Raw genomic sequence first — 14493 nt, 5'->3', positions numbered from 1 at the left:
GTTTTGCATTTTTCTCTTCAACTTGTTGCTGGGTAGAATAAAACACAAAACGCATCAAAAAGGCACTACATGCTTTTCTGCAGCATCTCTATTGAAGTCTATAGAACCAAAAACGCAATGTTTTGCATTTAAAAAAGTCCCTGACCCTTTCCAAAAAACACAGCGAGAGATGTGAACCTGTCCCATAGGAAATCATGTTAAATGGCCTGCTGTGCTTTTCTGCAAAATGCAGCGGAAAACACTTAGACTTAATGCATGTGCACTAACTCAGTGTATAGTGGATCCTAGCAGTAAAATCTTGTTCCTGTTTATTACAATTCACTATTGAATGCAGTATACCTAGGTAAAGTAATGCATTTGCATTTTTAGGCAGTGCAGGAGCTCTACAAGTTTGCTTTTTACTTGGGCTTTAGAGCTTTGTCTGTATCTGTGGACCTTTTTCTCTAGCACACAGAAGAAAACAAAGTTTAATGCTTACAATTGCCACTCTTCAAAAGATACATGGTTGGAATAGCCTGAGAAGGGAACAGTAACCTAGTTTCCTTGAGCTGTAATGCCATTTACAGAGCCCAGTAATGCCAATAGAGTCCAGTGTGAGGCAGTCTCCTTTGGCAGCGAGATAGTTAAAGGGATGTTGACAGATGAGAGAGGGACTGTTTTAAATCCCAATGGAGGCTCCCACAGGAAATTAACTCTCCATCCTGCAGTTAAATCTGACCCCTTGGCTGTGATTCAAACAGTTAGCCATGTGAACACCATAGAGTGTCTGTTTTTAGCAGGGGCAGGCCCACAATCCAAGAAGATTGTGCTTCTAGGAATGAGCTGGGACCATAGACAACACCCTCTGAGCAGCTTGTTTCTGAGTGTGCTGTTAGAGGCACACAAACAACCGGAATACTCCGTTACATATGAACCCAGCAAAACCAAAGTCCGCTGCCCACACTAGTGCCTGGGACATCTACAAACACAGAATACTGGATTAATCCACCGCTGTCTTGCAATGCTGCTTTAATGAATTCCTTGTGGGATTTTCAGCAGTTTGGAATGGCTTATTTTCACTGTTCATCTTGCAATCTGCAGACATGTAGCAATGCTGGAGAAAGATTTCTGTCACATTTCAGGTCCCAGAGACGTCCGTGTAATCGCGAAGTGGATCGGTTGTATAAAGTTGTCTGCTGTGCTTTAGGCTAGTTGTATGCTGCTGTGCATTTGTGTTTCTTATTCCTCTGGATAACCAGGACAAGTTCACAGGAGACACCAAGGAAATCAAATAAGCAGCTTGTATGGCAGAGAATATGTCCTGTTACATGTTTCTGGAGGATTGTACATGTGAAAGGAGTACAGAATGTTATCTGCTTTGACTCTGCGGGCAGATCAAATGTCTGTCTCCACTTATTCATCTGTTTTTACAACTTTTTCTAGACCTGTAGACAAAGCACCAGTCAGTACGTTTAGTAATGTATTTGGAAGCTTTTTTGTTTGTTCAAAGATACTTTGAGAATATTTTTTGTTCTCTTTTATAAGTCTATTATGTATGGCAGATAAAAATTTTATCATTCCTAGGAAAATCCAGACAACTTTCTTTCTAAGGGTTTGTTTACACTTACTATAGTTTATTACGTAATGTAATATCTTCCACTTACAATGTTTTTCCACTTTTTGTGCTGGTGGCTCAATCTGTCAGAACTAAAAAGTGCAGCCCAGATGAAATTTGTTGTTAGTGTCTTCAAGTGTTTTTATATTTAGAATAAAGGATAACTATGCAAAGACCAGTGCCAACAGAAGGACCCACAATATTCCAGCCGCTGTCCTCGTCTCAGAATAGCTTTCATCTGGCATTGCCCAGCAGTCATCCTCCCATTTGTTTCCCTCTACTGGGCTGATCTATATGGTGGGACCAACATCTAGCCACAAGCAGGAGGGAGTTTGGAATGTCAGTTTGTGGCATGCTGTCACCTCTCTGCTTCCTCCAGAACTGTTACACAAACGTTGGCATCCTCCAAACTTTGGAGAACAGTTTTTGCTTTTGCCTTGCTTTTGCATATTCTTTTGTGGACTTTCTAAGCCTTGAAGAGATGAAGCGTTTTCAAGCATGGAGGAATTCTTTACCTTTTTTGTCACATTTTAATATTTATAAAGTAAGTACCTTAGTCTATAAAGCTTGTTAGCATGTAAAAATGAATACGTAATGTTTTTCTGTCCATTGCAGTTGTGTTCTACAGGCAAACTGTTTTTTGTAGTTAGGTTATGTGTAGGCACATGCAGCAAAAAAGGTATCCAGTTGTACATATATTATGGCAGCTGATCATTCTTTTAACTCTGGGGTTAAAAGGTTTTTTGGACCCAAGGTTGAACACACATAAGTGCTTATGTTATCCAAAGTTATGTCCAAAGAGCCGTTTTTGCATTTTTTTTGCACAAAAGTATTAAAAAATATTTTAGGCCTGAAGATTACACAAAACTCCCAAAACATGATATATTTTCTGAAAGCAGACTCCCTAGAGAATAAAATAGGGGTAGTTAGTTTAAATGTTTTATGTCATGCAATATTACCGCAAAGGTTTAAGAAAGGCAAAAGTTCAGTAAAAAACCCTAAAGTGACTTTTAGGGCAAACAAACGCAATAAATTACCCACATTTGTGGTAAAACATAAAAGACAAGTTTGCTACCAGTAAATAGATACCCAACATGCCAAACCTTAAATTTGTGTCCGCTCATGAAATGGTGGCAAACTTAAGTACCCTATATTTTATATAGCCAATGCTTCAAAGACCTCTACAGGTCATCAGCTTAATGTTACAGAGGGGGTCTTGTGCTAAAATTATTGCCCTCACTCGGCGTATGCGGCACTATGTAATATGTATATTGCAGTTAACATTTTCACTCGTAGGTGCCCTGGAACATGTGTTTATGTTCATATGTGCAGGTGGGGGGGCCTAAACATTTTTATTTTTGAGGGGGGGGGTGTTATGTGCTTGGGTGCAACTATTTTTTGCAATAACAAAAAAATGTTTTTGCTTAACTTTTTTGTTGTTTTTTTTTCCCATTACATAGGGGGCACAGAGTCTCCTATGAGATGTTTTTTAGGTGACAGGTTCTCTTTAATAAGAACCTAGATGTATCGCAAGGCATATCGCGTTACAATACATTCCAGACAAGGAAAGTGACAGTGGTGACACCTTAATGACGTCATACACGTCACTTTCTAGGTCACAGCAAGAAGGGGAGGACAGCGGACGTGTGTCCACTCTCTCCTCTCTCCCCTTCACCCGCTGCCTCCCACCATGTTGGCCCCAAGCCTGCAGATGGGCAAGCGAATCCCAGAATACATGGCGGAGACAGGTGCGGAGGGTGGGGGCTCCACTACCGGGGTTGTGTGAAAGCAACTGGGCTACAGCCACCGAATTGTGTGTAAAACCTCCCGCTGTCATATCCATACTACAGATCTGTAGTCTCAGGACCTGTTTTGCCAATATGTTAAGTGAGCCGAAGTTCTCCTGTGTTTACTTCAGACATTCATTCATTGGAAAAAAGCTTTTTTTATTTCTTTTTGTCTTTTTTTTTTAATTTCCTCATGCACGAGGCTTGCTGTTTGTGTGCAGTTCACCTCACTTCACCCTTTTAGTAAATCAGGCTTGTAGTCTCAGAAATCTTGCAGAATGCTAGATATGTTCTGTCTATCTGTCCAAATATAACATCTCTGGGACAAATAACCATCAGCTATTTATAGGGAACAGTGTTTTCAGCTTACATTTTGTGTGATGTACACTGTTGGCTGTGAACTTGCTGCCCATATTTCCTCGAACATTAGACTGTCCAAAAATTTCCATCCTGACCAAGAGACATTCTGGAGAGTTTTTTTTCATCTAGTGTTCACCTGCTATTTTTCCAGAATCATTTTTATTACTGACAGTTCAGTCACCATTAGGATGTTTTATTTTTTGCACATGTAAGCAGCTTTGTGGAAACAATATGGTTTCCTATAAACTAGGAGCTGGACAAAAATATGGAAACACTACACGATTTTCAGGTGTGAAAGTGACAACATATTTCGCGTTGAAAGCTGATATGATGTAACATTCTTTTGTTTTTGCTGTGTGATGAGACACCTAGCTAACAGGTGGGAAGCCTCACTTTTGTCATTGACTGTGTACGGTGCTAGTAATACGGAGTCATGTCAGAGCTTATTGAGCTTCAAAGAGGGCAAATTGTTGGTTCCCGCTTAGCTGGTGCCTCTGTGACTAAAGTTGCCAATTTATTTGTGATGTTTTGAGGTACAGTATCAAAGGTTATGACCGCATATACAGTTTCTGGGAAAATATCCTTGGATAGGCATAATCGCGGTTGACATGGTCAACTGACTGAAACGGACAAAAGGACATTGCGCAGGACCGTGACCTGGAATAAGAAACTCAACTGCTGCAAAAGTAACTGCAGAACTCAGTTTCAGTCTGCCAAAGCATCATGTCCACAAGAACTGTGTGGAGGGAACTCCATAAGTAAAACATTCACGGGTGAGTTGCAGTTGCTGAACTACTAGTGACCAATATTAATGCTCAGAAGAGGAGAGATTGGTATAACACCCATAATGGTCCGATGAATTGAGCTTCACGCTGTTCCCAACCACCAGATGTTTATGTATGGCAAACACTGTCCCAGCCTTACGACCAGGACTGTCTTGTGCCAGTGATGACAGAGCAGTCATGGTTTGGGCAGCCATATTTTGGTATTCTGAAGTCCCCATCACCACCTTGAAAGGTAAGGTCACATCCAGCGACTATGTACAAATTTTTGCCAATCATGTGCACCCCATGATGCAGACATTGTTTCCTGAAGACATCACCATTTACAAAGACAATCGTTCTCCAATTCACAAAGCTGGTCTTGTCAAATCATGGTTTGACGAGCATGCAGATGAAGTCTCGCATTTTCTCTAGGTGCCACACCTCAATATTACAGAACTATGGTCCATTTTGGAGAACAAGGTTCAGGCTTGTTTCCCCCTCCGGCTTCTCTGCGAGAACTCAAATGATGTTTACATGAAGTGTGGTATCAGATTCCATTATCTACCATCAAAGACTTATATTTGTCAATTCATAGGAGAATTCAGGCTGGATGCCAAAGTTGGTCTAACACCATATTCGGTAAATTAAAAAAGCAATATTGTGGCGCCTGTAAATTAAAATATAAATGTGTAATATGATTTACCGAGTAATAGTGAATACTGCCATTTTCAGGAAGTAATAGCAGCTGCCCCTATAAAGTGTATAAACACTCAATATAACAAACCGTGAATAGATAGACGCTTGCTCAATACAGTAAATATCAAATACTTGCAAAGTGCTCTCCCAACATCTGTGAATAGTTAATTGGTACAGGATATACTGAAGTCCAAAAAAATGCTTTATAAATGAATGGAAGTCCCATATGAGGGTATCACATAATTCAAAAAATTCTTCTCCACCCCGAGTGAGTAACAGATGAATTTCTCACTGTTACTCACACACCAGAAAGTGTTGACCCCTGTTAAGGTGGATTATGTGGTCAAGTAATATGTAGATTCCCAACTACAGGCTCTCATGGGGATGAATCTCCTGGTTCCCTTTTTATTATTGGCTCTCCAAAAAACAGAAGGTGTTGACCCCCGTATGGGTGGTCATATGACACTGGGCAGTCAAATAATATGTAGATTCCCAACTGTAGGTTCTCGCAAGATAAATCTCCAAGCGCCCCTTATATGAATGGTTCTCCAGAAAGTTGAAAATTCTCCTTTCATGCTCTGAGTGCTGGCTGTCTTTTTCCTCACCAATTTAAATCCTCACCAATCACGTCATCCAGCGATGTAAATCCTCATCAATCAACTCGTCCAGCGATGTAAATCCTCATCAATCACGTCGTCCAGCGATGCAAATCCTCATCAACCAGTATTCAGCACTTGGGCCAATATTCTGAGACATGGACTGTTCTACAATGCTCTCTGTGGCCTGAGGAGGGGCGGGCCATGAGAAGAGGGAGGGGAGAGGTGAGTGTGTATGAACAGACAACATACTGCTGTCATGTGACCAATGGAGGCATTGTCATGTGTCCCTTTTATCTATTTGGTGTATAAATCTTCTCCTAGAAATTGAGGGATTCGTCTTTGTTACCCCCCCGTCAGTACTTCCCAACAATGCACACAACACCCAGCACATCAACATTGACCTCAGATTAACAGAATCCTCAAGGGGTAGGGGGTTAAAATAAAATGGGGATTTGTCTCATGGGGGGGGTAGAATTTTTTTAGTTTGATGTTGACGGGGCGGTTATTTTTGGTAAAATATTTTCCTCTGTCGGCTAGTTTCCTCCTAATGTTCTCCTGACTCTTCAAGAGTTATATAGAAATGGGCCAGCAGCATGACAGGGACGGCAACTGACATCCTTTTCCTTATGTGAAAGCTGCATGAACTCAGCCCACAGTCCATAGATGGCTCTTTCTCTGCCCCACCCCCACTGGTTTTATAATAAAAGGAAATACATTTCCCCAGCTGTGCAATAGTTAATAGGTGACACTTCCTAAGATCATTTCTGGAGGGTCTGCTTGCGTATGTACAGATTGGAGGTTTTATGTCTTTATACTGCCAGATGAAATCTCAGACATTTTTTATTTGATAATGAAAAAAAACATTTTTTAAATATATATTTGTTTAAATGATTCGATAATTGAGATGAAGTCATTTGTGCAGAATGTGTTATTTCTGATTCTTCTGTGTATGTGGAGTGTAAATCTGTCCCAGGACCCAGGAGAGGAGAAGAGGTGAACCTACCTTCACTATTGTCTGGAACAAATGTCATACAGCAGAGGACAGCACTTCCTTATACAGCAGTTGCCCAATGGATTTCTGATTATTAATGTTCTAAATTCAGGTGTGACCTCTAGTTGTCTAGAGCAGGGGTCTCCAAACCTTCTAAACAAAGGGCCAGTTTATTGTCTTTCACATGAACTGTGGCCAGTGGGATTAGAAAATGCCCTGGTGTCAATGGGGGAGTAAACAATGCCTCATTTTTGGTATTACGGGGAGGAATAGTTCCCCATGGTTGGTGACAGTGGAAGCAATAATGCCCCATTTTTGGTATTAATGGAAGGAATAGCATCCCATCATTGGTGTCAGTAGGAGAAATAGTGCCCCATCATTGGAGTCAATGGGAGGAATAATGCCCCATTGTTGGTATTAATGGGAGGAAAAGTGTCCCATCATTGGTGTCAGGAGGAGAAATAGTGCCCCATCATTGGTGTCAATGGGAGGAATAATGCCCCATTGTTGGTATTAATGGGAGTAAAAGTGTCCTATCATTGGTGTCACTAGGAGGAATAGTGTCCATTGTTGGTATTAATGGGAGGAATAGTGTCCCATCATTGGTGTCAGGAGGAGGAATTGTGTCCCATTATTGGTAATAATTGGAATAATAGTGTCCCATCATCCCATGCCCTATTGTTGATATCTGGGAGGAATAGTGGCCCACCATTGGTGTCAGTAGCAGGAATAGTGCCCCCCATTGGTGTCAGTGGGAGGGATAGTGCCCCATTGGTGTCAGAGGGAGGAATAGTGCCCCATCATTGGTATTAATGGGAGGAGTAGTGTCCCATCATTGATGTCATTAAGAGGAAAAGTGCCCTATTCTTGGTGTCAGTGGGAGGAATAGTGCCCAATTGTTGGTGTCAGAGGGAGGAACCATGTCCCACTGTTGCTGTCAGTGGGGAAAATAGCGCCCCAAGGGCTGCAGTTTGGAGACCACTGGTTTATAGAGATGAAATAATAAACAGTTCAGTATCCCTCCCCCTGTATATTGGATTGGTCCAGAAGTCAATGTGCCTGGGGAAGGGGGGGCAGCTCTAGAACACCTTATTGATGGACTACACATAAAATAGTGCTGGGCTGCTGACATATACAGTACATTACTGCCATCTGTCATTGTGTGAGAAGGTCATACAACACTGATTGGCTTTCAGTCTTTTGACCGCTGTAGACTGATGAAAGGTAAAATCTGATTTTCTGCAGGTTACTGCATTCAACACATCAGCATTGTCTTTATAAATAAGCTCATTTGTGACTTTAAAATAAACATGTTTTGAGAAGCTTTGTGAGCAAGGTAATTGTGCTACTGAATTATTGTTACAGTGGTATTCTGCAGCTCACCTTCTCCCAGGCCCCCTGGGTTCTGTGGATGGTGCCAGAAACTCTCATTATGTCTCCTAACAAAACAGAATACAGCAGAGAGTCCTCACATTGATTCCAGGCTGTGAACTATTTTTTGTTCAAATGACAAACCGCCAGTTCTGTGCTGAAGCCTTATACTAGGCTTCTTATGAAATATTTGTCTACCCAACATCCTGCCATGATTATTCATGATTTTGAGTACAATGTCTGTTAAGTAAGTAAGAATTTGTACTTAAAGCAGTATTAAATTCAAAAGCAAACATTTATTATATTGCAGCTTACCAATTATTAGATGTTATATCTGTATTAGTTTTCTTTTTTAGGCTTTCTTCTATTTTCATCTAGTGATCTGGCCAGTAAGTCTGTTGTTTTTCACAAGCTTAAGTTCTCCAGCAGAATTTATCAGTTTACATGTAAGGAACAAACAATCACAGTGTTACTAAACCCAGAACCCTGCATTCATTATATCTAGTCTCCCACAGTACACAGAACATAGAAATGCAATTATTTTAGTAAATATAAACTGCTAAATACCTTTTCTCATCAGCAGTTAGAACAGTCTTGTGACTTCTACCAGTGCCCAGTAGACCAATGGTTAAAGATTATAGGAAGAGTTTTAATTCTCCCCTGATTGTCCTATGAGGCTGCAGGACCCCTGACTTTCTGTCTGAAAAGCGATGTATGGTCATGTGCTGATCACATGCACTCTCCCAAGAAAAAATCTCTAGCAATAAACACAAAACTGAGCATGTGAAGAGTCCCCCAAGGCTCTGTTCTATCAGCAGATGGATTGGGGACAGTAGAAGGGGAGGATCAGAGAAGAAAGGATCAAACATACCTTTTTACACAATGAAGAGGGAGTAACCCCTTAGGTTCCACAGTGAGTATAAGAAGCATGCTTTACTGCATATACAGATTTTATTGTTGTGGGTTTAGTAACACTTTAAGGCCTCATGCACATGGGATGTTTTTCTCTCTCCTAGACCTCTTTATTCCTGGAAGGGGCATTTTGCCAGAAAAAGCGCTTGTAAGAGGGTGTAACGGTTTAGGGGTGTTTAGCCACATCAAGCAGTTGGCCATTAATTTATTTCACTGGCCAAAATAATTTATTCTGGCCATTGAAATGAATTAACACTCAAGCGCTAAATGCGCCTAACGTTAACACGCGTTTAATGCTGCTGCTCCTGGATACGCTGGCAGTGGGGGTTTTTCCTGCCTCTAAACTCTAAAAGCCTATGTGTGCATGGACACGTAGGTTAAAGCAGGCCATAGATGGGTTGTTAATTGTCCGGTTTTTCGTCCGAAAGAAAAATCGGCCGATTTTCGTTTCGTTAGTGGATTAGTTCGTCAGCCATTTTTCATATATTTTGCACTTTCAGATTATCAGTTATGTTGGGAAATTTGTGGCCGATTTGGACGATCGGCCGATTTTCCCGACAATGATGGCCAAATCGGACGATCGTTTTAACAATAAAATATCTGCGCATGAGCTGTGACCTGAAAGGGACAGAAGTTATGGGGTGAACTTTATGATTTAGTTGGACGATTTTTTTATTTGTTGGTGATAACATCAGCAGAACGAACGACCGATTTTTTGTTTGTCGTTCGAAAAATCGGCCGATGTTCGACCCGTCTATGGCCTGCATTACATGCAGGGGTGTTTTAGAAGAAGACGCCCCTAGGAGCTGAAAAAATGTCCAGTGTGCACGAGGCTTAACACTCACAGGGGTGATTAATTGATCAGCTTTTATTTATTCATGGAAAACCTTTATCCCAAAAGGAAGAAAAAATGTTTGCTGTAACTGATCATAAAATGTGAGCTGGCTTTGGCTTCAATTTGTTAGTGTATCTTAGTTGTTAGTGTATCTTAATCTGCTAATACATTTAACATTCCCCTCCCCCCAGACTGATAATGTTGCTGTCTGCTGTGCCTCCTGTGCTCATTTCTCCAGAGTCGTGTCTCGTTAATATAGGATGTGTGTTACTGGCCAGATCACCAGGTAAAAACAGAGAAAAAGTTAAAGAAAAGAAAGCAAATGCAGCCACCACATCTAATGATTGTTAAGCTGCAATACATTACATTTTTTGTTTTGGGTTTAACCGCTTTCCCGCCACCCTATAGCAGATATACTGCTACAGGGCGGCAGGGGTGCACAAAATCACGTATATGTACGTGATTTTGCATTTCCGGGTAGGTGACGCACACGAGCAACACGCCCGCCCTACCCTCGCCACTATTCGCCGGCACCCGGTGATCGCTGAGTATTACCAAGGGGCAAGAGAACTGTATGTAAACAATACAGTTCTTTCCCCTGTCAGCTCCTGCACAATGCTTTGTGTCGCTGTGCATAGCAGAGCCATACAAAGCAGTGTGCTTACAGTTAAAAGCACAGACACAACCCACAGTAAAATGGCACACAGTTAACCCTTTGATCACCCCACATTTTAACCCCTTCCTGCCCAGTGCCATTAGTATAGTGTCAGTGCTTTTTATTAGCACTGATCAATGTATTGGTGTCACTGGGGGTATCAGTGACACCAAGTCAGTTCCCCCCAGTGTCAGAATGCCCACTGCAGTCCTGCTATAAGTTGCTGATCACTGCCATTACTAGTAAAAAAAAAAAATCCCAGTATATATACCGCCACTTGTGAACGCTATAACGTTCATGTAAACCAATTAATTTACATGTATTGGGATTTTTTTTAGCAAAGACATTTAGCAGAATGCATTTTGGCCTAAATTTATGATGAAATTTGACTTTTTACATTTTTTTACTGGACATGTTTAATAGCAAAATGTCAAAAATATTGGGGATGTTTTTCACAAAATTGAGTTTTATTTTTGTTAGCGCAAAAAATAACAACTCCACAGGTTATCAAATACCACAGAAAGAAAGCTCTATTTGTGGGAAAAAAGGACGTAAACTTCATTTATGTACAGCGTTGCATGACCGTGCAGTTGTCAGTTAAAGTAACGCAGCACCGTAATGCAAAAAATGGCCTGGTCATGAAGGGGGGTAAATCCTCTGGAGGGCAAGCGGTTAATACCGCATTAAATTCTTCTAGTTTGGTGAGGTATTCACAAAGAAAGAAACCATGTTTTTTACAATGGATTATAGCGTCACTGATGATTATCTCTATTGTAAGCTGGCCATTCATGGCTGAACAACAAAAAACAGATTTTGCCATCAGTTCCTCCATCCTCCAGTGAGGTAAATGGAATCCCTACACCCCCCTCCCCTTTACCAAGCCACTGCATCCTGATAGTGGTACAGAGCACTGCCAGAATACACTGATCAGCGGTTGCAGCCACTGATCGATGGAAACATTTCCAAGATGTCCGTTTCATGGAAGTTGGTCAAACAATTGACTTATGTCGAGTGAGGGAGCCCACAACTGATAGAGATTTGGCTGGCCCAGGTTTGATCATTATATGGGTAACTTTAATGTTTTAAGCATAGCTGCTACTAGTATATACATTTTTATTCAGGCTCTCAGGGGTTCCACATGAAATCTCAATTCAACAATGGCAGCCAAACACAGGTAGAATTTTGTTTGAAAATGTTCTGAAAAATATTTTGTCAGACCATATATTAGTACCATCAGTGACTCAACAAATTTTATCAGAAAACCTTTAAAGTGGGGCTGAAGTCAAAATGAAAACTATACAATAAGATGCAATCTGTCATTAAAGTAAAACTATAAGCAAAACTTTTTTTTTTTCATTTTGAATAGAGCAAGAAAGGGTTATAACTCTTGTCAGATTTTTTTTTTTTCGCCATCTGTGTTCCATTGCGGAGATTTCCCTTCACTTCCTGTCCCATAACCAAACATGAAGTGAGAGGAAATCCCTGAAAATTAAGGGAATCCATTAGGAACCCCCAAGTGTCCCCAATGGAAGGTTTCCCCTCTATTACTTGTCTGGGGACAACCCAAAATTTGGAATTTTCTTTACTTTCACTCAATGATATTAGTAAACAGGATAAATAGAGAAGGTGAATTTCCCCAAGGGGGCACAGACAGCAATAAAAACTGATAGAGGTTCTTAATCCCTCTGCACTCCAAAACAGAAAAAAAGTTTTACCTACTAACCTATAAGTTTTATACCACTCTCTCTTCTGGTAGACAATGCTGCTCTGCAAGGATGTCTCCATTGCTCCTCCATAGATAGAGGTGACACTTAAAACATGACGTGTTATTGGGAAGACCACCAAGTGAAAATGAAGGAAAAAAAAGTAGAAAACTAACGCAGCCACTACATTTAAGGATTAGTACGTTTTTTGTTTATAGGTTTAGATACTTTAAACATTTTCTTCAATTGGCATGACAGTGGTTTGAATATGTACAGAAGTGATGTAGTATAAAACAACAAATGTTCTTGATAGACTACAAAAGTTCTGGATCAAACGTAAACGTCAGTTGTAATAGGTATGATTTTTCCTGAACAGAAACCATATTCACAGTTAGAATTTTATTTGTTCAGATAAGAAATGAGAAAAATTTACAATCCCAAACCAACATTCTGAACACTGTATTTGAATGAAGTTCTAACTGTGTATGACTAGTTTAAAGTATAAAGGCAAAACCTTTTTTTCGGGTTTTGGATAGAGTGGAGAGGGATTAGAACCCCTGTAATTTTTTTCCCTACCTGTGCCCCTATTAAGGAGATTCACCCTCTCTATTTGTCCTGTTTACCATTAACATAGCTTAAAATGTGGGATTTTCTTTCATATTCTGACACCAGAACAGTAATAGAGGGGTCATCCCTGTCACAGTATACAAAAATAGTTGAGCGCTAACATATTCTCTTCCTTAGATTTCAATTGGCCTGGTGGTGCTATTTTTGTGGCAGCTTTCAATAGATGTGTAAGCAGTGACTAAAATTGTTTCTCTCCACAAGACTTTGCTGTCAATCTTGCATCTGTGTTTTGTGAACATGATAGTTCCACTCGCAATAATGCTTACTGCCCTCTGAATGGTGATCTGTGGAGGATCGCTTTTCAGATGGTGTTATAGCAGCAGCACACAAGCGTTCAGGAGGCACTACTGTCACCTTCTTATGCCTGTTTTTTTTTTTTTTCTTTTTTTACTTTTATGTTGCCAAATGGCAATTTTACTTTGCAGGGCTACACCACAACTGCAAGCCTAACATTTGGTTTGTGGTTGCGGAGAGGCACCATTGATCTCAGCAGGCAAATTTGATAGGCAGCCTGTCAAGTTCTGTAGCGTGAATTAAAAATGCTACAGCCACGGCATGTGTAGAGCCTTGTCAGGCTGCAATGTTAGAATTCAGGTAGGGGGCTGGAGGGCTGGTAAAACTGTGGCTCAACAACCTTCTTTTACTCCCCCCCCCCCTTCCCCCAAGACAACCTTTGTGAAAGAGCACTGTCTGTATTGATCTAGATCAGCCTTTTTCAACCAGGGTGCCTTCAGGTTTCTTCAGGGGTGCCTTGGAAGAATGCCTAAAACTTGCTGAAAAATTGTATACAAGCCAGTGGGTGGATGAAGCCTGCCCTTTACTTACACAGTTACAGGTTTTCATTGTGCATCTTTACAACCTTCAAGCCCGCAGCATCCCAACAATCGTTGATGTTATCAGTTGATAGGGAGGACATTGGGCGTCCTTGCTTGAGTCTCCTCTGCCACTCTCCGTTAGCACTGGGGTTGAAAAAGACTGGTCTAGAAGAAGGATGATGGGACAGGCTGTATGTAATGTTATTATTACAGCATGCAGTTCTGATGTTTAGACACAGAGCTGTGACAGTCTTCTGGTAATATAAGGCAGAATTTGGTGTTGCCCAAATCCTCTAAACTGGATCTGTATTTGGGCTTGTGTCAATGGGCTTTTGTTCATGTTGGAACTGCATCTCTCCCATTACACATTGATGGGAATGCCAGTAGCTAGAAGCAGGTCAAATGAAAATGAGAACGTTGTCATTTGCATGTCCTATTCTCCTTTCAAATTGATGCAAGCTGCATTTGTTTTAAATGACATAATCCTTTTCATGGACCATGCAATGGCTCAGGTTTACCAGAATATCACTGTGATCAGTTTGACTTTCAACTTTAAGCAAAAATATTTATTTACCGCTAGTCGAGAGTTAAAGTAGAATTAAAGGCAAAACTTTTCTTTTTTGTCCTGGGTAGAGTAAGGGAGGGTTATAACACCTGTCGATCTTTTTTGTTATCTGTGTCATATTGAGGAGATTTCTTTTCATTTCCTGTCTCATAGCTAAACAGAAGGTGAGAGGAAATCCCTCCAAAGTGGGGTGATCCCCGCTTTTCACCAGAAATAGTG

At 40.8% G+C, this 14493-nt stretch overlaps 1 protein-coding gene across 6 annotated transcripts in view; it reads left to right on the top strand.

Annotated features, from left to right (window-relative positions):
• The window catches only part of TNK2 (tyrosine kinase non receptor 2), a 288277-nt gene that overhangs the window by 157566 nt on the left and 116218 nt on the right, over positions 1 to 14493 (top strand). For 2 of the 6 annotated variants that reach the window (XM_089680114.1, XM_089680113.1), the window contains exon 1: positions 777 to 2138. The exons of 3 other annotated variants lie outside the window; for them this stretch is intronic. In XM_089680114.1, the coding sequence (XP_089536240.1) occupies positions 1932 to 2138 (207 nt within the window). In that variant the 5' untranslated portion in view covers positions 777 to 1931. Of the gene's footprint in view, positions 1 to 774; positions 2139 to 14493 lie in introns of those variants that run through there. One more of the 6 variants, XM_089680112.1, reaches the window with a different exon arrangement.

Source organism: Staurois parvus, unplaced genomic scaffold (genome assembly GCF_062004578.1).
Source record: "Staurois parvus isolate SC_StPar_1 unplaced genomic scaffold, SC_StPar_1.0 ptg000235l, whole genome shotgun sequence".
Lineage (NCBI taxonomy): Eukaryota > Metazoa > Chordata > Amphibia > Anura > Ranidae > Staurois > Staurois parvus.
Note: the sequence above shows the minus strand (reverse complement) of the source record. Positions and strands in the feature narration are given on the sequence as shown.